The 24,077-nt window shown below is 53.7% G+C and overlaps 1 protein-coding gene across 11 annotated transcripts in view; it reads right to left on the bottom strand.

Annotated features, from left to right (window-relative positions):
• LOC118207674 (eukaryotic translation initiation factor 4 gamma 3-like) overlaps nucleotides 1-24,077 on the bottom strand; it is a 52,048-nt gene that overhangs the window by 20,206 nt on the left and 7,765 nt on the right. For 3 of the 11 annotated variants that reach the window (XM_035381485.1, XM_035381486.1, XM_035381487.1), the window contains exons 2-11: nucleotides 15,626-15,784; nucleotides 13,635-13,802; nucleotides 11,036-11,125; nucleotides 10,626-10,658; nucleotides 6,962-6,982; nucleotides 5,661-5,843; nucleotides 5,361-5,475; nucleotides 4,886-4,989; nucleotides 4,427-4,567; nucleotides 614-719 (exon numbers count right to left, since the gene is read on the bottom strand). In XM_035381485.1, the coding sequence (XP_035237376.1) occupies nucleotides 614-719; nucleotides 4,427-4,567; nucleotides 4,886-4,989; nucleotides 5,361-5,475; nucleotides 5,661-5,843; nucleotides 6,962-6,982; nucleotides 10,626-10,658; nucleotides 11,036-11,125; nucleotides 13,635-13,802; nucleotides 15,626-15,706 (1,042 nt within the window). In that variant the 5' untranslated portion in view covers nucleotides 15,707-15,784. The remainder of the gene's footprint in view (nucleotides 1-613; nucleotides 720-4,426; nucleotides 4,568-4,885; nucleotides 4,990-5,360; nucleotides 5,476-5,660; nucleotides 5,844-6,961; nucleotides 6,983-10,625; nucleotides 10,659-11,035; nucleotides 11,126-13,634; nucleotides 13,803-15,625; nucleotides 15,785-24,077) is intronic. The other 8 variants (XM_035381476.1, XM_035381477.1, XM_035381478.1 and 5 more) reach the window with 7 other exon arrangements.

Here is a 24,077-nt window from a genome sequence, read left to right as displayed (position 1 = left end):
ACCCGCTAACACTCTCTCTCACACACACACACACACAACCTCTCTCTCTCTCTCACACACACACACCCAACCTCCCTCTCTCTCTCACTCTCTCTCTCACACACACAGTTACACACACACACCCAACCTCTCTCTCTCTCTCTCACACACATACGCACTCACATACACACACACACACACACACACACCCACCCGCTAACTCTCTCTCACACACACACACAAACACGCACGCACACGCACACACACACTTCACACACACACATGCGCGCGCACACACACACACAGACACACACGCGCATGCACTTCCCTCACACACAAACACACCCGATCTCTCTCTCACACATGGGCAGACACACACAGATACACACACACACAGATACATACAAACACACTTCACACACAGAGCCTTACACTCATCCTATTCAGCTGAGTTTTATTTGTGCAATGTTTTTTCAGACACACTGTCACATAGAGGTTTCTTAGGAAAACAGGAAATGGGAACATTGGGAAACACTGGAGGCCAGAGAGGTAGGAGAGAGAGACAGCACTGAAATGGGCAACACACTGGTGGGACGCTCGGGGGTGTAGCAGAGAGGCGGGGGTGATGTCAGACCTGCTTTCGAGTCGCCGGCGGGGGCGGGGGCAGGGGTGGAGAGGTGGGGGGTGCTGTCCACTCCGTACCCGGCCGGGCCGTGTTCTGGGGCATGGCCGCCCAGCTGCTGGGATTTGAGGTAAAAAATGTGAGGATGATGAGGGTGCGGACATAAGAACTAGCAACGTGAGAAACAAACACGCATGCGCACACACACACGCACACACATACACACACAAATACACGCACACATGCATGCACACAAACACACACACACGCACACAAACATACATACATGCACGCACACACAAAAAACACACATGAATGAAAACAGGCACACACACAAACACACGCACAAGAACACAAGCACAGGCAAAAACACAAACACACACAAAAACACGTACGAACACACAAACATACACAAATGTGCACACACCAAATACACACAGAAAAACATACGTATATGCACAAAAATAAAGTACACACACGCAAATACACAAGCACACACACACAAACGCATACAAATACACACACATACAAATAAACATGTAAAGACACAATGTGCAAAATGACAGCAGAAAGAAAGATGGAGAGAGGGATGGGGAGAGGGATGGGGAGGGGGAGGGAGAGAGGGATGGGGAGAGAAAAAGACAGAGAGAGAGGGATGGGGAGGGGGAGAGAAAAAGACAGAGAGAGAGGGATGGGGAGGGGGAGAGAAAAAGACAGAGAGGGATGGGGAGGGGGAGGGAGAGAGGGATGGGGAGAGAAAAAGACAGAGACAGAGGGATGGGGAGGGGGGGAGAGAGAGAGGGAAAGCCAGTGAAGGCACATAGATCAGAAGAAGCAAACAAAAGATGGTGAGATTAAAAGAATGGAGAACAGAAAGCAGGGAAAAAGAGAGATAAAGAGATATGAACACTGTTAACACAGAGATGATCACTCAACAGAGAGAGAGAGAGAGAGATGAACACTCTTAACACTGAGAGAGATTAATACTCCTAACATAGAGAGATGACCATAACACAGAAAGAGTTGAACACTGACAGAGTTACACACACTGTTAACACTGACAAAGACCATTGCAAACTCAGAGGCATGGCTGCTCCAACACACTAACCCAACCACAATTCACACTTTTATCCTGAACACACTAACCCAGTCACACTTCACACTTTTATCCTGAACACGCTAACCCAACCACAATTCACACTTTTATCCTGAACACGCTAACCCAGTCACAATTCACACTTTTATCCTGAACACGCTAACCCAGTCACACTTCACACTTTTATCCTGAACACGCTAACCCAGTCACAATTCACACTTTTATCCTGAACACGCTAACCCAGTAACATCAACACAAGCCAACAGCTCGCTAACAGAGAATAAGGGACTGGGACACAGTGTTTTATTGAACTCTGGGAAACCAAAAGCACTTTCCTCAAACTTTATGGGTGAAATGAACGCCAAAACATGAACCTACTTAGAGCATAACATTTAATCCATGCCATACTGACATGATGATTACAGTCAAAATTGTAGGCAGTCAGCTAAAACCGTAAAGCAGTTCATTCAAAGTGGGAAGAGCTGCTCTCTGAGCAGAATGTAGTCACTGCTTTACTGTCTCAGTACAGACAAAAAAATTAGTTTGAAAAGTGAAGCTCCATTTAAAAACACCAGACAGCTCCAGTGTGGTACCCAACGGCTGTGTTACTTTAAGCCATAATACATACACCCCTGTTCAGTGTCTGTTAATTAGGTGCTTTTAATTTAAAAGCCATAACTATGCCGTCGGGAACGTTCCCATTGTTTAATATTGCATTTAAATTGCAGCCCGTAAGCAGATATTCCTATCCAGAGCGAAGCAGTGCAGGTAAAGCACTGGTGCTCACAGGTAAAACGCTTGTGCTTGTGATAAAAAAATCACCGCGCGCACTCCTAAATTCAACTGTAAAAGAACGTCTAAGTTTTAAAAAGCGCTAATCGCTAAAGCGCGAGGGAGACGCATCTCGCGAACGCGAGTGAGAGACGGCGAGAGCCGTTCGCTCCGTTTCTCAGACTGGCGCGAGGCTGACGCAAAACAACTCAACCGTCATTAGGCGCCCAGCAGCGCCTTTTCACTCTGGCGATTACTGAACACAGCTTCCCCGTGACTCACGAATTTGCGGCAGGCGCGTCTATCAAAAGCAAACCGTGCAGCCTCAGCTCCTTAGAAACCGCTTTCATTCTGCTGGAAAACACGTCACCTCACACGGATAAAGAGAACTTCCTGTTTTGACTCCAGCTTCTTTCTAAAAGTGAGTTCATGCCATGTTTCACACAAACACCAGGAGGTAACTGGGAAGTGTAGTTTTACAAACTTCCTGTGAAATGTTGGTTCTAAATTACAGTAATAAAGGAGAAAAAAAGGAAGGAGGTAAGAAATGAGGAAAAAAACTACAAAGGCCTGAAATTCCCATTACATCACTCCACAGGAAGTTCTTTTTTTAAATAGCTGCTTTTTTTCCCCCACAAAAACATTTTCCATAGCTGTAAGTTTTGGGGTCTCGGTAGAGGGAACTCATCAGAAACACAGACGAGACAAAAGCCTTTGAGGTAGACAGACAGACAGACAGTGAAACGTGTTTTGCATACAAAGCTCTTTCCTCTTTACAGAATCGGCAAAGCCTGGCCGTCCTGGCGTGTGGTTTTAATAGAAGGCGCCGGAAAGGCTGAACAGAGCACACGCAGGTTTAAGGCTTGTACCCCCAGACAGGGCCGAGTATGATCCGCCCAGACCTCCATTCGAGGCTCCCCAGAGCAGGGAGGTTTCTGAGCAACAGTAACCAGCCCTGTTCCTGAAGATCTACCGTCCCGAAAGTTTTCACCGCAACCCAGGGGTGTCCAATCGCAACTGAAAAGGGCCGATGTGGGTGCAGTTTTTTTGTTTTGTTTTAGCCCAACACTAAGACACCTGATTCTACTTATCAAAGTCTTGATTGAACACCACGATTAGTTAATCAGGTGAATCGGGTGTCATAGTGCTGGGCTAAAGCAAACACCTGTACCCACACTGGCAAGACAGGACACCTCTGCTCTAACCCCAACAAAGCACACCTCATTCAAGAGTGAGACGTCTTGTCGGGCGGCTAATTGGTAGTCAGCAGTGCACAATTAAGGCTGAAAAGAAAACCTACAGGACAGTAGATCTCCAGGAAGAGGGTTGGTTTCCATGGTTACAGAGGATCCCACAGGAGAAATGAGAACCTCACTGCTCCAGAACCGCCCACGTTCTCATTGGTGCTCGTGCCGAAACTACAGAGCCCAGCATTCCCTGCATCGCCCCGAGGCCGGGATACAATCAGCATCTGTCCTCAAGTTAGGCTGAGGATTAAATTAGCAATCTAACTAAACTCACACAGCAAACCGCGTCTGTGAGGAACTGGTGCAATTTTCGTGTTTACTAGTAAGTCAAAGTTAAGGACGAAGGTTGATTGAATTCAGGTCAAAGTTAAAGACGAAGGTTGATTAAATTCAGGTCAAATTAAGGACAAATGTTGACTAAATTCAGGTCAATGTGTACATACTGCATATTTTGGCAGTTAGGGCCTAAATGGGGAATTTTCAGAGACGGATATTAATACGAGGGGTGCAGCACACACCTAGCTGTGCACATCTCCACACGCGTCTCAGCGACCTGCCAGTCTCTTTGGACTCCGCATTTGGGGAAAAGAAAAAAGAGCTCTGATTCTGCCAGTGCCAGAGGAAACCCAGGGCACCATTTTGAGGTGTAGGGCCTTCTCCGTGTAACAGGAGAGGGGCAGGGCATTTCGGGGTGGGGGTGAGGGGGCTCACCTGCGGTGGGGTCGGGGTGGAGGACGGCCTGCCCACAGGGGGGGTCGGATTCCGGCTCCCGCTGCCCCCCCCGCCCGACATTATCTCCTCGGTGATGTCCCGGCCGCCCTGGTTGGGGTCCCGGATACGGATCTGGGAGAACAATGACACCAAAGGAGAGACCCCCCTAAAGCGCCAGAATCACACGGCTGCCCCACGCTGCCCCACGCTGCCCCACAAACCCCGCCCGCGAGTTTTACTGACCACAGAAACCCATCTCACACTCCCCGTCAACTCCGCCCTCAAACCCCAAAAAAACACAGCAGCGAATCGGCTGGGCAACAGTTCTGAAAGCAAGGCTAAAACAGGCAGGAAGTCCAATGTTTTTGTTGTGATGAAATACGTCTCTGTGACCCCTTTTTTCCTCAGGAATAACAGCGTTAGCGTAGCGCCTGCCGCACGGCCTGCTGGGATACTCACTGTCTTCTTCTCCCGCTTGGTGGGCGGAGGTTGCTGTGGCGTAGGCACGATGATGGGGGGGGAGGGGGTGTACACAGCCTGCCCTGGATAGTACGGGGGTCCCGCTGGGTGGGGGGGCAGGACAAATTTAGGGTGGCAAGAGAGTGGGAGAGAGTGTGTGTGTGTGTGTGTGCGTGCGTGTATGTGTGCGCGTGTGTGTGTGGGCATGTGCAGTATAATGCAGAATAATATAACCTGCAATGTAATGCAGTGTAGTATAACCTGCAGTATTATGCAGTGTAATATAACCTGTAGTGTAATATAACCAGCAGTATAATGCAGTATAATATAACCTGCAGCGTAATATAACCAGCAGTATAATATAACCTGTAGTGTAATATAACCAGCAGTATAATGCAGTATAATATAACCTGTAGCGTAATATAACCAGCAGTGTAATATAAGCTGCATTATAGTGTACAGAGCGCAGACTCACCGTAGGGTGTAGGGAACTCCCCAGGACCGGGGCTGGGGTAGAAGGTGCTGGGGCCAGGGGGCTGCACCGAATACTGCTGGGGGGGTCCCACGTACTGCGGGGTGCTGTGGCGATACTGTGGGGGGGGGGGGGGGGGGGGGGCACAGGGGGGTTAATCATCCGAAACCTTTTACATCACTTTACAGATTCTCTTATCTAGAACTTCAGTATGAGAATACTCACACCCATAACCCCTGAGACAAACAGACCCTGTCCTCAGTATGAATGTTCTGTGTTGTTCTTGTGGGCGGAGCCTCTCACCTGTGGGATGTAGTACTGGGCAGCCTGGGGGGAGTGGAACTGCATGGGGGTCATGGCCATCATGATGGGCTGGTTGGGAGGGGGGTAGACGGCGGCTGTGGGGGTCTGGGACCCCGGCCGGATGGAGGGGCTGTTGCTGGGAATGGTGGGGCGCACCGTCTGCATCTGGGTCCTCTGGAAAAACTGCAGGAGAGAGAGAGAGAGAGAGGGTGGAGGAGTAACAGATGAGGCGGGGATGTAAAGGAGGAGTCACTACAGGTACTACCATCCCAGCAACTGCCGTGTCACTCTTCAGAGGGGCAGCCGCACGGCATGATGGGAAAAGGGCAAACAGCTCCCTTCCTTTCTGCCGACTGGGTCACTGACCAACAACACAAGGACCCATTCATGCATCTGTGAGTCATTCATGCGTCGGTAATTCATTCATGCATCTGTGACTCATTCCTGTGCATGAGTCATTCATGCATCTGTGACTCGTTCATGCATCTGTGACTTATTCACGCGTCTGTGAGTCATTCACATGTCTGTGAGTCATTCACGCGTAACTGATTCATTCATGCATCTGTGACTCATTCAAACATCTGTGACTCATTCCTGTGCATGAGTCACTCATGCATCTGTGAGTCATTCACACGTTGGTGAGTCAGAATCGCGACCGAGCGCAAACTGAATCCCTCTGAAACGGGCTGCGGGTTCAAAAGCCTCTAAAGCCAACAGTGCAGAGTGGAGCCACAGCTGCAGAGACTGAGGGTCAGAATGAGGGGTCTCTATGGGGGACACGCAGACATGGCCAACGTGTGTGACTGCTGAAGGCCTGGAGCCGCATTTCACCAATGCGGGCGTGTTTAAACTGATTTTTTAAAAACTTGAGCAGAGGAGGTGGAAATGTCCGAGCCTCCTGCAAAAACACGGCGTAACTCAGTCACTCGTTCTCCCTGCCAGCCCCCATGCACCGCTTACGCAGCAAACGCAACGCTCAGCATGCATCCAGAACGTCAAGACAAATAAACGAGGATGCTAAGTACTGTTCATTCACAGGTATTACAGCAGGAAGGGTCTGGAGAACGACAGAGATGAAGGGAAGAAAGGACTCAGATCCTCCTCATTATGAGGTAGAGAGGGATCCCCAAAGAGGAAGAAAACAAAGAAATGAGAGACAGAGGGAAGAGAGAGGGAGGGGCTGGCTTCCTCCTGGGGGGGTCAGACGGGGTGGGGGGGGGGGGGGGGGGGCGGGCGGGGCAGCAGATGGCGGTGGTGGAGGGCGCTCTCTGTGCCATGCACTTACAGACACATTTAATTACCTGAATGGGTCTGAATCCTCCCTTGAATATTGAAGCAGGAAAGAGAGAGAAGCCAATGGGAAACCACACTAATGAGCGCCAAGCGAGAGGACGCACACACACACACACCATATACACACACACGCACGCACACACACACACACCATATACACACACACACACACACCATATACACACACACACACACCATATACACACACACACACACACACACACCATATACACACACACACCATATACACACACACGCACACACACACATACCATATACACACACACACACACACACACACACACACACACCATATACACACACACGCACACACACCATACACACACACACACCATATACACACACTCACACCATATACACACACACCACACACACACACACACACACCATATACACACACACACACACCATATACACACACACCACACACACACACCATATACACACACACACACACACCATCCACACACACACACACACACACACCATATACACACACACCATACACACACACACACACACACACACACACCATCCACACACACACCATACACACACACACACACACACACACCATACGCACACACACACACACACACCATATACACACACACTCACACACACACACCATACACACACACACTCACACACACTCCATACACACACACACACACACACACACACACACCATATACACACGCGCACACACACACACACCATATACACACACACACACACACACACACTCACTCACACACACTCTCACACTCACACTCTCACAGCTGTTCTTAGTGAGTCACGTCCATGACTCGTTGTGTTCACACTCCTGTCAGCAGTCCCCTGGAGATGTTAAGGGCAAACGCCAACACTGAACCCTAACGCTAACCCTCCCCCCGCTCCCCGTGTTCATAAACACAGTGTTAGTTCCCGCTGGTGTCAAACCGGCTGGCCCACACCGTGACGGGCGGTGTGATGTCATCACATTCACCGCGCTGGCAGCGCACGGGCAGGGCCAATGTTCCGTCACGCGGAGTTTCGGAGTTAATGATCACCGCGTTGCCGACGGAAACGGGAGCGCGAGCCGCACGCCAGCGCCCGTCCAGCGCCGCGTCACTGAGGGAGTTTCCGCCGTGAATAACCGCCCCGAGACGTCCCGTCTCTCATCAGAAACGGGGCGGAGTCCGCTGGACACGCAGCCGTCCCAGAGCGGTCCCAACGGGCCTGTGACTGCGCAGAGCTGCGCAGTGTCAGGTTTCAAAACACGGTCGGATGACTTGGCGGGGCGGCACGTCTGCTCTATATATAGGCCCGAATATTAATGCCTGACAGCCAGCGGTCTGGGAGACTCTAAAAAAAACAATGTTTACGAGCAGGCCACGCTCGACCCCGTCCCGGGCAAACTACCGTCCTGCAGGTTTTCGTATCGCCCCTAACTTGGCACACCGGACTCTGCTAATTAGCAGGTCAGCGAGAGCTCCCGCTGCTGAACGAGGAGGGCTGCGTTAGGGACGGAGGGTGTGCAGGAACAGGGCGTGGCCGCGCTGTGTTAGGGACGGAGGGTGTGCAGGAACAGGGCCTGGCCGCGCTGCGTTAGGGAGGGAGGGTGTGCAGGAACAGGGCCTGGCCGCACTGGGTTAGGGACAGAGGGTGTGCAGGAACAGGGCGTGGCCGCGCTGCGTTAGGGAGGGAGGGTGTGCAGGAACAGGGCCTGGCCGCGCTGGGTTAGTGTCTGCAGACTGAGCACAGAGACGCTCGGCGTGTCTGAGGTAAGCTCGGGGCTGATCGCCGTACAGCTCCTGCAGAGTCACCCCCGTCACCTCAGCCGAATGAACTGCTGAGGGGGCGGGGCGGGGAGACTGGTGCATGCTGGGAAACTGACACGGGCTGCATTCTGAGGGACTTCTCTGACAAAATGGCCATAAGAACAGGGATTATGCTGTGAGCTACGCTGTGGCTCAGCCACATTAACCTGGACAGCTACTGCTAGCCTTACACCAGTGTGCTAAAGTCACACAAGTTCGCCCAAGTCAGTGCTAACCAACCCTGTTCCTGGAAACCTACTCCAACCCTAACAAAGCAAAACCTCATTCAACAGCTAGAGATCTCACTCAGCTGCTAATTAGTGCTGTTCTGTTCCGTAGCTGTTCTGTTCTGTTCTGTAGCTGTGCGGTTCTGTTCTGTAGCTGTGCGGTTCTGTTCTGTTCTGTAGCTGTGCGGTTCTGTTCTGTAGCTGTGCGGTTCTGTTCTGTTCTGTCCTGTGTAGCTGTTCTGTTCTGTTCTGTAGCTGTGCGGTTCTGTTCTGTAGCTGTGCGGTTCTGTTCTGTTCTGTAGCTGTGCGGTTCTGTTCCATAGCTCTGCGGTTCTGTTCTGTTCTGTAGCTGTGTCGTGCCGTTCTGTTCTCTCCTGTGTGGCTGTTCTGTTCTGTTCTGTAGCTGTGCGGTTCTGTTCTGTGCTGTGCAGGCATTCTTACATAAGCACAGTCCCTTTAGCTGTGCTAAAGACTTCCTCTCAGAGTGACCATGCCAGGCACAGTTTCAGAGACTACAGCGAGCAGGCTGTGCCGCTCCAGGAAAGTGCGTCACCGTTACGCAGTCCATTACGCAGTCCTCTCCATCTACCAAGTAAGGAAACAGTTTAAACTGGAATGGCTTTGCGGGGCACAGAAGTGCACGTGTCAGAAACACGTCAGGAACACGACGAACTCCAGCCACGCCCGGCGCGGGCTGCAGGCGGTCCCTGCGATGGCGCCCGCAGGCTCAGGCCTGTGTTTACCTGCAGCCGGTGGAAACGCGCAGGGAGCAGGAGAGGTGAGCGGGCGACACGCCGCTGCGGGGGGGGGGGGGGGGGGGGGGGGGGGGGCGGGGGGAACAGCACTCTGAGGTGCGGCCGTATCGAGTGTCAGGAGCCACGGAAACAGAGCCGGCGCGAGGGGGGGGGGGGGGGGTGTCTGAGCGACACCGTCAGCGTGAGTGTGCAGAAAACAAACCCCCCCGCCCCCACCGGCGCAGGGCTGCTCCCCTGCCAGACGCTAACAGCTGCAGTCTGCAGGCACACTCACCCCAGCAGCATGTGCGACAGCCAATCACACGCAGGGGGGGCTGTGACCTCACTCAGGGGGGGGCTGTGACACCAGAAGGGCAGGGCTACCCACAGAGAAACCCCCCCACCCACCACCCCCCCAGAGGTGAGCCCTGCCAGTAGACACTGGGTGACAAGGGGCTGATCTGAGAATAGTGTACACCATGCTTCTGTTAATGTGAGAACCACACCCGGCACGTACACACACACACACACACACACAGATACACACACTCGGCACGTACACACACACACACACACACACAGATACACACACCCGGCACGTATACACACACACACACACACACAGATACACACACCCGGCACGTACACACACACTCACACACAAGCACACAAACACACACACACACACACACGCATGCACACACACACACACACACGCTCGCACGCACGCACACACATACACACAAACACACACACACACTCACTCACACACACTCACACACACACACACACACACACACACACACACACACACAGCGCTGCAGCGGACAGAGGAAGGTGTGGGCCTGTGTTTGGGGAGCAGCTCAGTCAGACTGAGAGAAGCCTCACCTGGTGGTGTGATGCCCGAGGACCTGCCGCAAACTGGAGGGGGGGAGGAAAGAGAGAGAGGAAGAGAGAAGGGGGGGGAAGAGCAACAGATGAGAATAATGGATGTGGCACACAGTCCTGTGCCACGCACACACACGCGCTCTCTGTCTCACATTTACACATACGCACGCATGCACGCAAACACACACACACACGCACGCACGCACGCACACAGAAAGGCATACATGCACACAAACACCTCATTAGACTCAAAGCTACATAGTAAGAGCAGGAGTGTGAGGACCCAGAGGCGCAACACTGACCACCAGACAGGCATACCACACCCCCATCACTGACCCCGCCCTGCCCCGCCCCCTCCCCTCCCCCCCCCCCCCCCCCCCCCGCCCCCCAGAATGGGCGGGGCCACTCACCGGGCGGCTCTGCGGCTGGGCGTTCATTGGCTGCGTTGGCGGAGAGTACACAAGCTGGGTGGCAGCATTCTGCCCAGAAGGGTACGGAGACTGCAGGAGGGAGGGGGAACGGGGGGAGGGGGAGAGAGAGAGGAGAGGGAGGGGGAACGGGGGGAGGGGGAGAGAGAGAGAGAGAGGAGAGGGAGGGGGAGGGGGTGGGGTGGGAGAGAGAGAGAGAGAGAGAGAGAGGGGCGGAGACAGAGAGAGAGAGAGATGGAGAGAGAATGATAGAGGGGGGGAGACAGGGAGAGAGAGAGAGATAGAGATAGAGAGGGGGGAGACAGGGAGAGAGAGAGAGATAGAGAGGGGGGAGACAGGGAGAGAGAGAGAGAGAGAAAGATGGGGGGAGACAGGGAGAGAGAGAGAGAGAGAGAGAGAGAGAAAGATGGGGGGAGGGGGGAAGGAGAGAGAGAGAGAGAGAGAGAAAGATGGGGGGAGAGACAGGGAGAGAGAGAGAGAGAGAAAGATGGGGGGAGAGACAGGGAGAGAGAGAGAGAGAGAGAAAGATGGGGGGAGAGACAGGGAGAGAGAGAGAGAGAGAGAAAGATGGGGGGAGGGGGAGACAGGGAGAGAGAGGGTTAGAGAGCCCTACGGTCAGACAGAAGCACGTTCATTCACACACAGCGCACAGCCAGACTGAGCTGGTGAAGCTGAGCAGCTGATTGGAGCTCAGGGTGTGGAGGGCGTGAAACTATGCAGTGCAACGCAGAGACAGACTCCCCTACACTGGGAGGCTCAGGGTGAATCCTGCTCTGACTCGGGGTGAAACCTGCTCTGACTCGGGGTGAATCCTGCTCTGACTCTGGCTGAAACCTGCTCTGACTCGGGCTGAATCCTGCTCTGACTCGGGGTGATCCCTGCTCTGACTCGGGGTGAATCCTGCTCTGATTCGGGGTGAAGCCTGCTCTGATTTGGGGTGGATCCTGCTCTGATTCGGGCCGAATCCTGCTCTGACTCGGGCTGAATTCTGCTCTGACTCGGGCTGAATTCTGCTCTGACTCGGGCTGAATTCTGCTCTGACTCGGGGTGATCCCTGCTCTGACTCGGGGTGATCCCTGCTCTGACTCGGGGTGATCCCTGCTCTGACTCGGGGTGAAGCCTGCTCTGATTAGGGGTGAACCTGCTCTGATTCGGGGTGAAGCCTGCTCTGACTCAGGCTGAACCCTGCTCTGACTCTGGGTAAACAGTGTGTGGTCGGCCTCCCAGGGGAACCAGCTCAGAACAGCTGAGTCACTCTGCCATAACAACAGAATATGTGCATGATGTGTGTGTGTTTGTGTGTGTGTACACGGAAACAGCAATACAAGAATACAGCTCAGATGCAGTAAGAGCTAAAAACAGATACAATAAAATGAAGGAGTAAACAGAGGAGGGGCTGTACAAGCACACAGTAAACACAGTGAACTACTGAGGACCTGCATGCACACACACACACTCACACACGTACACACTCACACTCACACACACAGTAAACATACTGAACTACTGGGGACCTACACGCACACGCACACACAGTAAACATACTGAACTACTGGGGACCTGCATGCACACTGACTCAATAGTATCTACACACAGACACACACACACACACTCAGCCTCATGCTCACGCACACGTGCACACACACTCAGACTCATGCTCTCACACACACACACCCAGACTCATGCTCTCACACACACACACACACACACACACACACACACACGCACACACGTGCACACACACTCAGCCTCATGCTCACACACACGCAAACACACATGTGCACGCACACACTCATGCTCATGTTCACACACACGCTCATGTTCATGCTCACGCTCATGCACACGCACTCGCACTCACACTCATGCTCACTCACACTGATACTCACACATACTCACACTCGCTAACGCTCACACACACACACACACACAGGCCTCTTGGGGATGAGAGTGGCGGTTGACGGTGCTGGACACAGACAGACACGGACAGAGACGCAGAACGGAGGAGAGAACAAGAAAGAAAAAGAAAGGGATAGAGATTCAGGAATATAGAGATAGTGATACAAACATGGACAGTGGTATACAGAAATAGAATGATAGTGAGAGATAGGGTTACAGTGAGATAGTGATGTAATGAAACAGAAACAGAGTGATGAAGAGATGAAGTGATACAGAGAGATATAGAGAAAGAAAGTGATATAAAGAGATGTGATATTGTGATACACAAATAGTGCGATCGAGAGAGATAGGGATAGTGATATAGAAAGATTGATAGAGTGATAGAGGGAGATAGGGATAGAGCGATACAGAGATATTGAGAGAGTGCGATAGAGTGATATAGAAATAGAGTGATAGACGGGGACAGGGATAGAGCGATAGAGTGACAGAGAGATAGACGGACAGTGTGATATAGAAATAGAGTGATAGACAGGGATAGATTGATAGAGACAGAGATAGAGAGATAGAGTGATAGTGTGATAGTGTGATAGTGTGGTATAGAAATAGAGTGATAGACGGGGACAGGGATAGGGTGACAGAGAGATAGAGAGATAGAGAGACTGGCGGCGTTGCGCGGCGCACTCACCCCTCTGTCTGAATCGCAGCTCTTAAGGTAGCGATATAGATGAGCTGTAGATACTGATACCTGAGAGAGTCCGGGGGAGGAGCCGTGGCCGGGGGGCGTTCCCGCCAGGTTTGGGTGTCCCTTAGTGATGTCGTGAGTAGTGTAGGGCGGGCCACTGGGCCTGGGAACCTGAATCACAGAGAGAGAGAGACACAGTCACACGGCCGAGCGACACACCTGCCTGTCCCCACCCGCCTCAGGCCAGAGCAAGCGATCACCGAGAGAGAGAGGGGCAGCGCTGACGCATCTCAGACCAGAGCAATCGATCAGCGAGAGAGAGAGAGGGGGGTAGTGCTGATGCATCTCAGACCAGAGCAATCGATCAGAGAGAGTGGCAGCACTGACACACCTCAGGCCAGAGCAATCGATCAGCAAGAGAGAGGGGCAGCGCTGACGCATCTCAGACCAGAGCAATCAATCCGTGAGAGAGGGGCAGCGCTGACACATCTCAGACCAGAGCAATCGATCATTGAGAGAGAGCAGCAGCTCTGAGATCTCAGCCCAGAAGAGTCACATGAAAGAGAGAGAGAGAGAGAGAGAGAGAGAGAGAGAGAGAGGAAAGGAACCTTTTCTTACAGCCTTATCCCACCTCAGACCAGAGAAATCGATCAATGAGAGAGAGATGTGCGAAGAGCGGAGGGAGACACTTCCTTCCTCTGACATCACCACAGAGACAATGCAGCACAGAGAAGAAGAGTGCTCCACACAGAGAGGAAGAGCGCTCCACACAAAGGGCTTTATTTAGGGAACCACCCAGACAGAGCCAATTCATTCCATCTCCATCGCTACGCGCGCACACGCACACATACACACAAACTTACACACACACACACACACATTCACATACTGGCACACACTCACGCTCAGGTGCAGTAATCTCAGGTGCATTGATCTCAGGTGCTGCGTGCACACGCCCCCTTTAACTTGCACAGCCCTGTGCCACACACACACTCTCTCTCTCTGTCTACTATTTAGGCTAAGAGGCTAATCCTAAATGCTACACTTTCCTGATGTGAAAATGTCCAAGATCAGCTGATCCCGCGTGGGAGGGGGGGGGGTGTGCACTGGCCGCAGGCCCGGGGGGGCTGACCAAGCGTAAAATCTGCTGATGCAGCGCTTCAGGATTAACATTCTCTCTTACAGCTGTGTGTACACGACCTGCCACCGGGAAGGGACCTCACATCTCTACCATAGAACAGAGATATCACACACGCGCGCACACACACACACACACACACACGTACACGCGCGCACGCACATGCACGCACGCACACACGCGCACACACACACTCACAAACACACACACATTCGCACACGCACGTGAACACAGACACACACGTGCGCGCACGCACGCACGCACACTCGCATGCACACACACAATCTCTCATTAGAGAGGAGGTGAACAGGGCTGTGTGGAGGCTCAGGGGTTAGAAAGGAGGTGAACAGCGCTGTGTGAAGGAACAGATAAGAGAGGAGGTGAACAGGGGTGTGTGGAGGAACAGGTAAGAGAGGAGGTGAACAGGGCTGTGTGGAGGAACAGGGGTTAGAGAGGAGGTGAACAGGGCTGTGTGGAGGCTCAGGGGTTAGAGAGGAGGTGAACAGGGCTGTGTGGAGGAACAGGGGTTAGAGAGGAGGTGAACAGGGCTGTGTGGAGGAACAGGGGTTAGAGAGGAGGTGAACAGGGCTGTGTGGAGGCTCAGGGGTTAGAGAGGAGGTGAACAGGGGTGTGTGGAGGCTCAGGGGTTAGAGAGGAGATGAACAGGGCTGTGTGGAGGAACAGGAGTTAGAGAGGAGGTGAACAGGGGTGTGTGGAGGAACAGGGGTTAGCGAGGAGGTGAACAGGGCTGTGTGGAGGAACAGGTAAGAGAGGAGGTGAACAGGGCTGTGTGGCGGAACAGGGGGTAGAAAAGAGGTGTGAGGAGGTGATCAAATGATTAGGGAATCACACTCACACTGTAGACGGCCGCGACTCCCGGCTGTGTGGGAAAGATCCGATCGTCCGGGATTCTGGGGATTCTGGGAAACGGATGCATTAAGGAAAACGCAGCCGCAGTGCCCCCTTCAGGTTGGATGACTCAACAACAGGGTACATTTTTTTCCTTTTTCCTGAACTGTATTTTCAGTCAGATTTTGGGGAAAAAGAGAGAAACAAGAAATTGTTTAACACACATTCTTTTGAACAGCTTCTTTTAACAAATAAAGTGGAAAATAAGGCCAATTAAACAGTGTACGGACATGCAAAACTAAATCTGGTAAAAAGCAAAAAACGAATTGAACTAGAAGACAAGACAGGCCATTTCCACATGCAGGACATTCATCAAAAGCCAATAATATCTTCCATGCCCTTTACGTCATGAGATGCAGGCATGTTCCTGACTTCCTGTTTAAATCCCAGCCACTCTTAAGCGTTTTAGTTGGTTAGTGCAGCACCACGTGGCCAATCGGCACTACCCTTGTTCAGCAGCCAGATAGGAGTTCTGCAGCGCCGCCCAGCTGATAGGTGCGCAAAGCCATTTGGAAGCAATACGCGTTAAAGCAACAGGCCACGCCCACTGCTACCTGGTCCTGCAGCCAATCAGAGTAAAAAGCAGACCGGTTCCTATTCGCCCCGTGACCAAGCTTTCCGCAAAGTTTCATTCATAAGTTCAAGAAATATCCTAATAGACAGAGGGACACACAAACCCCGTCCTCCAGCTTCAGTACACACGAGCGAGCGCAGTGGCAGCAGGACAGGCCTACAGGAGGGACAGAACTACAGGAGGGACAGGCCTACAGGAGGGACAGAACTACAGGAGGGACAGGCCTTCAGGAGGGACAGAACTACAGGAGGGACAGGACTACAGGAGGGACAGGACTACAGGAGGGACAGAACTACAGGAGGGACAGGCCTTCAGGAGGGACAGAACTACAGGAGGGACAGGACTACAGGAGGGACAGGACTACAGGAGGGACAGAATTACAGGAGGGACAGGCCTTCAGGAGGGACAGGACTACAGGAGGGACAGGCCTTCAGGAGGGACAGAACTACAGGAGGGACAGGACTACAGGAGGGACAGGCCTTCAGGAGGGACAGAACTACAGGAGGGACAGGCCTTCAGGAGGGACAGAACTACAGGAGGGACAGGCCTTCAGGAGGGACAGAACTACAGGAGGGACAGGACTACAGGAGGGACAGGCCTTCAGGAGGGACAGAACTACAGGAGGGACAGGCCTACAGGAGGAACAGGACTACAGGAGGGACAGGACTACAGGAGGGACAGAACTACAGGAGGGACAGGCCTACAGGAGGAACAGGACTACAGGAGGGACAGGACTACAGGAGGGACAGAATTACAGGAGGGACAGGCCTACAGTAGGAACAGAACTACAGGAGGGACAGGCCTTCAGGAGGAACAGGACTACAGGCCTACAGGAGGAACAGGACTACAGGAGGAACAGGCGTACAGGAGGGACAGGCCTACAGGAGGAACAGGCCTACAGGAGGAACAGAACTACAGGAGGGACAGGACTACAGGAGGGACAGGACTACAGGAGGAACAGAACTACAGGAGGGACAGGCCTTCAGGAGGAACAGGACTACAGGCCTACAGGAGGAACAGGACTACAGGAGGAACAGGCGTACAGGAGGGACAGGACTACAGGAGGAACAGGACTACAGGACTACAGGAGGGACAGGCCTACAGGCCTACAGAAGGGACAGGCCTACAGGCCTACAGGAGGGACAGGCGTACAGGAGGGACAGGACTACAGGAGGAACAGGACTACAGGACTACAGGAGGGACAGGCCTACAGGAGGAACAGGCTTACAGGCCTACAGGAAGAACAGAACTACAGGAGGAGCAGGCGCACAGGAGGGACAGGACTACAGGAGGAACAGGACTACAGGACTACAGGAGGGACAGGCGTACAGGAGGAACAGGCTTACAGGCCTACAGGAAGAACAGAACTACAGGAGGGACAGGCGTACAGGAGGGACAGGACTACAGGAGGAACAGGACTACAGGAGGGACAGGCGTACAGGAGGGACAGGACTACAGGAGGAACAGGACTACAGGACTACAGGAGGGACAGGCCTACAGGAGGAACAGGCGTACAGGAGGAACAGGCTTACAGGCGCACAGGAGGAACAGAACTACAGGAGGAGCAGGCCTACAGGCCTACAGGAGGAACAGAACTACAGGAGGAGCAGGCCTACAGGCCTACAGGAGGAACAGAACTACAGGAGGAGCAGGCCTACAGGCCTACAGGAGGAACAGAACTACAGGAGGAGCAGGCCTACAGGCATACAGGAGGAACCTGTTTCACAACTGCACGCTGCTCCGGTCACATGGTTTCAGAGAAAACGTGGGGCAGGCTCTCCCCCCTCATTCGCTCCTCTCCTTCCTCCCTACTGCTCCCCAGACACACCTGGGGCCGCGTCTCAACCTGGCACCATGGCAACGGACAACAACGGGAGGTTTTCGGAAACCCCAACGGCCGCCCCGCTCAGCCTCCCAGAAGGGCCCAGGGACAGTCCAACCCCTTCCCAATTCCGGCCCGTTCCCCGGGAACGTCTCAGAGCAGACCCTGCTTGCAGACGAAGCACAGCAGCCTCCTCTTCCTCCCTCCTCCACAGAGCTCTAACTCAGAAAGAGGCACAGAGCGTGGCAGCGCTTGGATAGCACAAAGATTTAAAGAACAAAGACCCCGTTCAGGAGCACACGTCACACCACACGCCGGACGGGCCCCCACACCTGCAGCTACAGAAGCTCCAGGCGGGGAATCTCCACCTGCGTCCCCGCGCTCCCCAGGAGGAGGCGGAGAGGAGGAGGCGGCCGGAGCAGAATCTGCTGAGTCAGCACAGGCCACGCCTCGGTCTGGGGCCAGCAGGGAGATCGGCAGCGACACAGCTCTCAGCACAGCCTCCAGGAAGATACTCTCCGCAGAATCCATTCAGGCTAAACCCAGAAGGCAACCTCTCAGACCCACTGACACTGAAGCAAGGAGGAGGTTACAGGATTGAGGCGATTCAAACCAGGAAGAGAAGAGAAAATTGCTGCAGCCTGCTGAGTCATACATATCCTGGCTTCACATCACAGCAGTGACAACATGTGCAAACCCCCCCCCCCCCCCCCCCCCCCCACAGAAAAATTAAATACATAAATAAAAACTATATATATATAAATGTATATGTGTAAATATATATATATATAAATATGTATACACACATACACAAGTAATAAAAAGAGGCCCACTGGACCAGCTCAGCAGCCTTCCTCTACTCTCCAGTGAGCTGGTGAGCTCTGCCTCATGACAATCACCTATGATGAGAAAAGTTACATTCTGTCCTGAGTACCCAATCACAGCGCTCCCTGTGGATCACTGTCACTGGCCAATCAGCACCGAATGCACACAGCATGCAAACCAATCAGAGCGCTGCATGATTACACCCAGCTCTGGCTACGGACAGACAAAATACACCTGGTCCGGAAACCACCCCATGGGAGTCATGGCAACCTAAAATCAGACAGGGGAGCATCCCAGCCCCTCCTCTGCTCCCCGCTCAGCCAATCAGGGCCCGTTAAAACAGCCGCTCTTCTACAGCCCGTCCCGTCCGGCACCACGCCCTCCCTAACGTTGCCATGGCGACGCAGGGCTCCAGCAGGCATAGGACCAGCTCTGGCCAAAAAGCGTCTCCCTCCAGCCGATACACTCACGCCATCGGGACACCCCGGAAACAAACGAGTGAAGAACTACAGCGGCAGGAATTTCATCTCACAGCTGAAGAAAAAACAACAGAAAGGCAAATAGAGCGCCACCAGGCCAGCCGTTCTGTCACAGAGAAGAGCAAGAAAAAAAGAAACCTGCCACTGCCTGCCCTGGACAGCAGGTGGAGCAGTGGAGCAGCGCATCCAGGAGGGGTCCGGGGGCGGGGGGGGGGGGGGTACGGAGGGGGGGTCGGGGCTGTGTGGAGCCGCCATTGTCTGGAACGCGCTGTGGCGGTGGTACAGAACATGCTGCAGACTGGTCTCAAACAAACCCCCCATCCCCCTCTCTCACAGGACACAAACACAAACCCCCCCCCGACCCCCCGGCAGGGAGCCCCATTCATGTGTGACTGACCCCGTTCACCTCTCTCAGAGAAAGGGGGAGGGGGGGGGTGGAGAAAAGCAAGAGCGAGAGAGGGGGAGGGGGGGGTGGAGTGGAGTGTGGGAGAAGAGAAGGAGGGGAGCAAGGGGGGGGGGGGTCACATAGAGAATGAGGGAGGGGGAAATGCCAGAGAAAATTAGGGGATATAGAGAAAGGGAGATGAAGGAAAAAAACAGAACGAGCACAGCCACACTGAGCCTCGATAAGAGCACAGCCACACTGAGTCTCTATCAGAGCACAGCCACACTGAGTCTCCATCAGAGCACAGCCACACTGAGTCTCTATCAGAGCACAGCCACACTGAGTCCTATCAGAGCACAGCCACACTGAGGTTTATCAGAGCACAGCCACACTGAGCCTCCATCAGAGCACAGCCACACTGAGCCTCCATCAGAGCACAGCCACACTGAGTCTCTATCAGAGCACAGCCCCACTGAGGTTTATCAGAGCACAGCCACACTGAGCCCTATCAGAGCACAGCCACACTGAGTCTCTATCAGAGCACAGCCACACTGAGCCCTATCAGAGCACAGCCACACTGAGTCTCTATCAGAGCACAGCCACACTGAGCCCTATCAGAGCACAGCCACACTGAGTCTCTATCAGAGCACAGCCACACTGAGCCCTATCAGAGCACAGCCACACTGAGTCTCTATCAGATCACAGCCACACTGAGCCCTATCAGAGCACAGCCACACTGAGTCTCTATCAGAGCACAGCCACACTGAGCCCTATCAGAGCACAGCCACACTGAGTCTCTATCAGAGCACAGCCACACTGAGTCTCTATCAGAGCACAGCCACACTGAGTCTCTATCAGAGCACAGGAGCACAGCCACACTGAGCCCTATCAGAGCACAGCCCCACTGAGCCCTATCAGAGCACAGCCACACTGAGTCTCTATCAGAGCACAGCCACACTGAGCCCTATCAGAGCACAGGAGCACAGCCACACTGAGTCTCTATCAGAGCACAGCCACACTGAGCCTCGATAAGAGCACAGCCACACTGAGCCTCGATAAGAGCACAGCCACACTGAGTCTCTATCAGAGCACAGCCACACTGAGTCTCCATCAGAGCACAGCCCCACTGAGCCCTATCAGAGCACAGCCACACTGAGCCCTATCAGAGCACAGCCACACTGAGCCCTATCAGAGCACAGCCACACTGAGCCCTATCAGAGCACAGCCCCACTGAGCTCGGTGCAACACTGCGTTTGATTGACAGGGCCGTTCAGATTTAGGGGAAAGGGTCTGAGCGTCTCCTTGCGGACACTGGGAGGGATCACAGGAAGCGACGCCGAATTCCCAGGAAGGGTTCCCAAGATCCTCTTAAACAAGCCGCTGCATGACCCCTGGCAGCTAGCGTGTAAACGCGTGTCTGCTCTCTGTCTGCCAGCCCGCTCACTGTGAGTTCTACTGCCCTGGACCCTGCTCACAGTGTTCTACTGCCCTGGAGCCCGCTCACTGTGAGTTCTACTGCCCTGGACCCTGCTCACAGTGTTCTACTGCCCTGGAGTCCGCTCACTGAGTGTTCTACTGCCCTGGACCCTGCTCACAGTGTTCTACTGCCCTGGAGCCCGCTCACTGTGAGTTCTACTGCCCTGGACCCTGCTCACAGTGTTCTACTGCCCTGGAGCCCGCTCACTGTGAGTTCTACTGCCCTGGACCCTGTTCACAGTGTTCTACTGCCCTGGAGTCCGCTCACTGAGTGTTCTACTGCCCTGGAGTCCGCTCACTGAGTGTTCTACTGCCCTGGACCCTGCTCACAGTGTTCTACTGCCCTGGAGCCCGCTCACAGTGTTCTACTGCCCTGGAGCCCGCTCACTGTGAGTTCTACTGCCCTGGAGCCCGCTCTCTGAGACTTCTACTGCCCTGGAGCCCGCTCACTGTGAGTTCTACTGCCCTGGACCCTGCGCACAGAGTGTTCTACTGCCCTGGAGCCCGCTCACTGTGAGTTCTACTGCCCTGGACCCTGCGCACAGAGTGTTCTACTGCCCTGGAGCCCGCTCACTGTGAGTTCTACTGCCCTGGACCCTGCTCACAGAGTGTTCTACTGACAGGGCCGACCACTGCAGCCCTGGAGAACGTTCCAGATCATGTCTGGCTTTGGCCCGGAGGACCACCCCGAAGCTTCACGAGCTGCCAGTCACAGGCACCTGTCACGCACGCGTCACACAGAACCGGTTAGCCTGCTGCAGCAGCGGCCTTTAGAACCACGCGTCATTTCATTACCCCGAGTCCTTTACGCACGCGAAAAAGCCTTTGAAGATTAGGAGCAGAACAGGTTTCCGTATAAACGCTAAACCTGCTGGACAGCAGCTGATTTAAAGCAGCTAAATTTCCGCTTCAGAACTACACTCCTTACGCCAGGGCTGTGGCTGAAACTGTCGCTTAAATTCCTTCCAGAATTCCGCTAATTCTTCAGCGTGACGAGTCATCAGAACCCGAGATTGTTCTGCGACTGCACAGAGAGGAAGTCCAGAGGAAGAGTGTGGAATGGGGTCAGAGGTCATTCTGATGCGTACAGGAAGGATCCCGGAGGAGGAAGGAATCGGTTACTGTAAGCACGGCCGGGGACTCCCAGCCCAGGGGGTTCTGGGACAGGGCGCGACACCGCAGGAGGAACCAGAACCCAGCCGTATAGGTGAAAACCGCCACAGCAGGGGCAAGATGCTGACCCGGAACAACTATTGTCCTCACGGAGGGGGCAACGACCTGACGGCCAAATCCTGAACAGGCGCGACCCCTCTGGGCTGTCCCGGTACCAGCAGCGGGACGCGTACGTTAGCGGGAGTTAGCGGGCGAGGGATTAGCCCGCAGGCCCAGGCTGTGCGGCCCCAGCAGAAAGCTTCCTTTGTGGCACCTCAGCGCTCACAGATCTGATCGCGGGTCCGGGGAGGGGGGAGGGGGGCAAGGGGGGGTAACAATGGCGCTGCTGTTTCGCTGATTCACACAGCCACGGCAAGCTGTGTGACCGCAGTGCGCTATCAAACACAGACGAGGGCGCCGTGATTTTACAACCCCGCACACAGGGACCCGGCTTTACCGCTAAACCACCGTTAGCCTAAGACACTGGGTTAGCATTATTACCGCTAAACCACCGTTAGCCTAAGACACTGGGTTAGCATAGCGCATTATTACCTAACCCTAACCCTAACCCAACCCCGCACACAGGGACACGGCTTTACCGCTATACCACCATTAGCCTAAACCACTGGGTAAGCATAGCGCATTACCGCTAAACCACCGTTAGCCTAAGCCACTGGGTTAGCATAGCGCATTACCGCTAAACCGTCGTTAGCCTAAGCCACTGGGTTAGCATAGTGCATTATTACCGCTAAACCACCGTTAGCCTAAACCACTGGGTTAGCATTATCACCGCTAAACCACCGTTAGCCTAAACCACTGGGTTAGCATTATTACCACTAAACCACCGTTAAACCTGCTGCAGGGTGAAGAGGCCAGTGGGTTAGCATAGCGCATTACCGCTAAACCGCCGTTAAACCTGCTGCAGGGCGAATAGGCCACTGGGTTAGCATAGCGCATTACCGCTAAACCACCGTTAGCTTAAACCACTGGGTTAGCATAACACATTACCGCTAAACCACCGTTAAACCTGCTGCAGGGTGAATAGGCCACTGGGTTAGCATAGCGCATTACCGCTAAATTGCCGTTAAACCTGCTGCAGGGCGAATAGGCCAATGGGTTAGCATAGCGCATTACCGCTAAACCGCCGTTAAACCTGCTGCAGGGTGAAGAGGCCAGTGGGTTAGCATAGCGCATTACCGCTAAACCACCGTTAAACCTGCTGCAGGGTGAATAGGCCAGTGGGTTAGCATAGCGCATTACCGCCAAACCTGCTGCAGGGTGAATAGGCCAGTGGGTTAGCATAGCGCATTACCGCTAAACCACCGTTAAACCTGCTGCAGGGTGAATAGGCCAGTGGGTTAGCATAGCGCATTACCGCCAAACCTGCTGCAGGGTGAATAGGCCAGTGGGTTAGCATAACAAAAACAGAGCAAAGGGACCGCAGGGACAGGTTTATGGCTGACGGGACAGTCCGTGTGCGATAGCCCCTCGTACATAATTTATGATTCATAAGTGAGTTTCAGCGCTAATCAGGCGTGGCTAGCCCAGACGCTCACTGATGACCAGGGAACAAACCTCTGGAGGTATAAATCAACCTGCTGCTGCTCCACACGCCCGTCCCAACTGAGCCACACTGACAGAGAAACCACTGCAGCCTGTTCAGGACAGAATCGAAAGTAAAAAAAA

The sequence above is a fragment of the Anguilla anguilla genome, chromosome 11 (assembly GCF_013347855.1).
Source record: "Anguilla anguilla isolate fAngAng1 chromosome 11, fAngAng1.pri, whole genome shotgun sequence".
Classification (NCBI taxonomy): Eukaryota; Metazoa; Chordata; class Actinopteri; order Anguilliformes; family Anguillidae; genus Anguilla; species Anguilla anguilla.
This window is presented reverse-complemented; position numbering and strand designations above follow the sequence as displayed.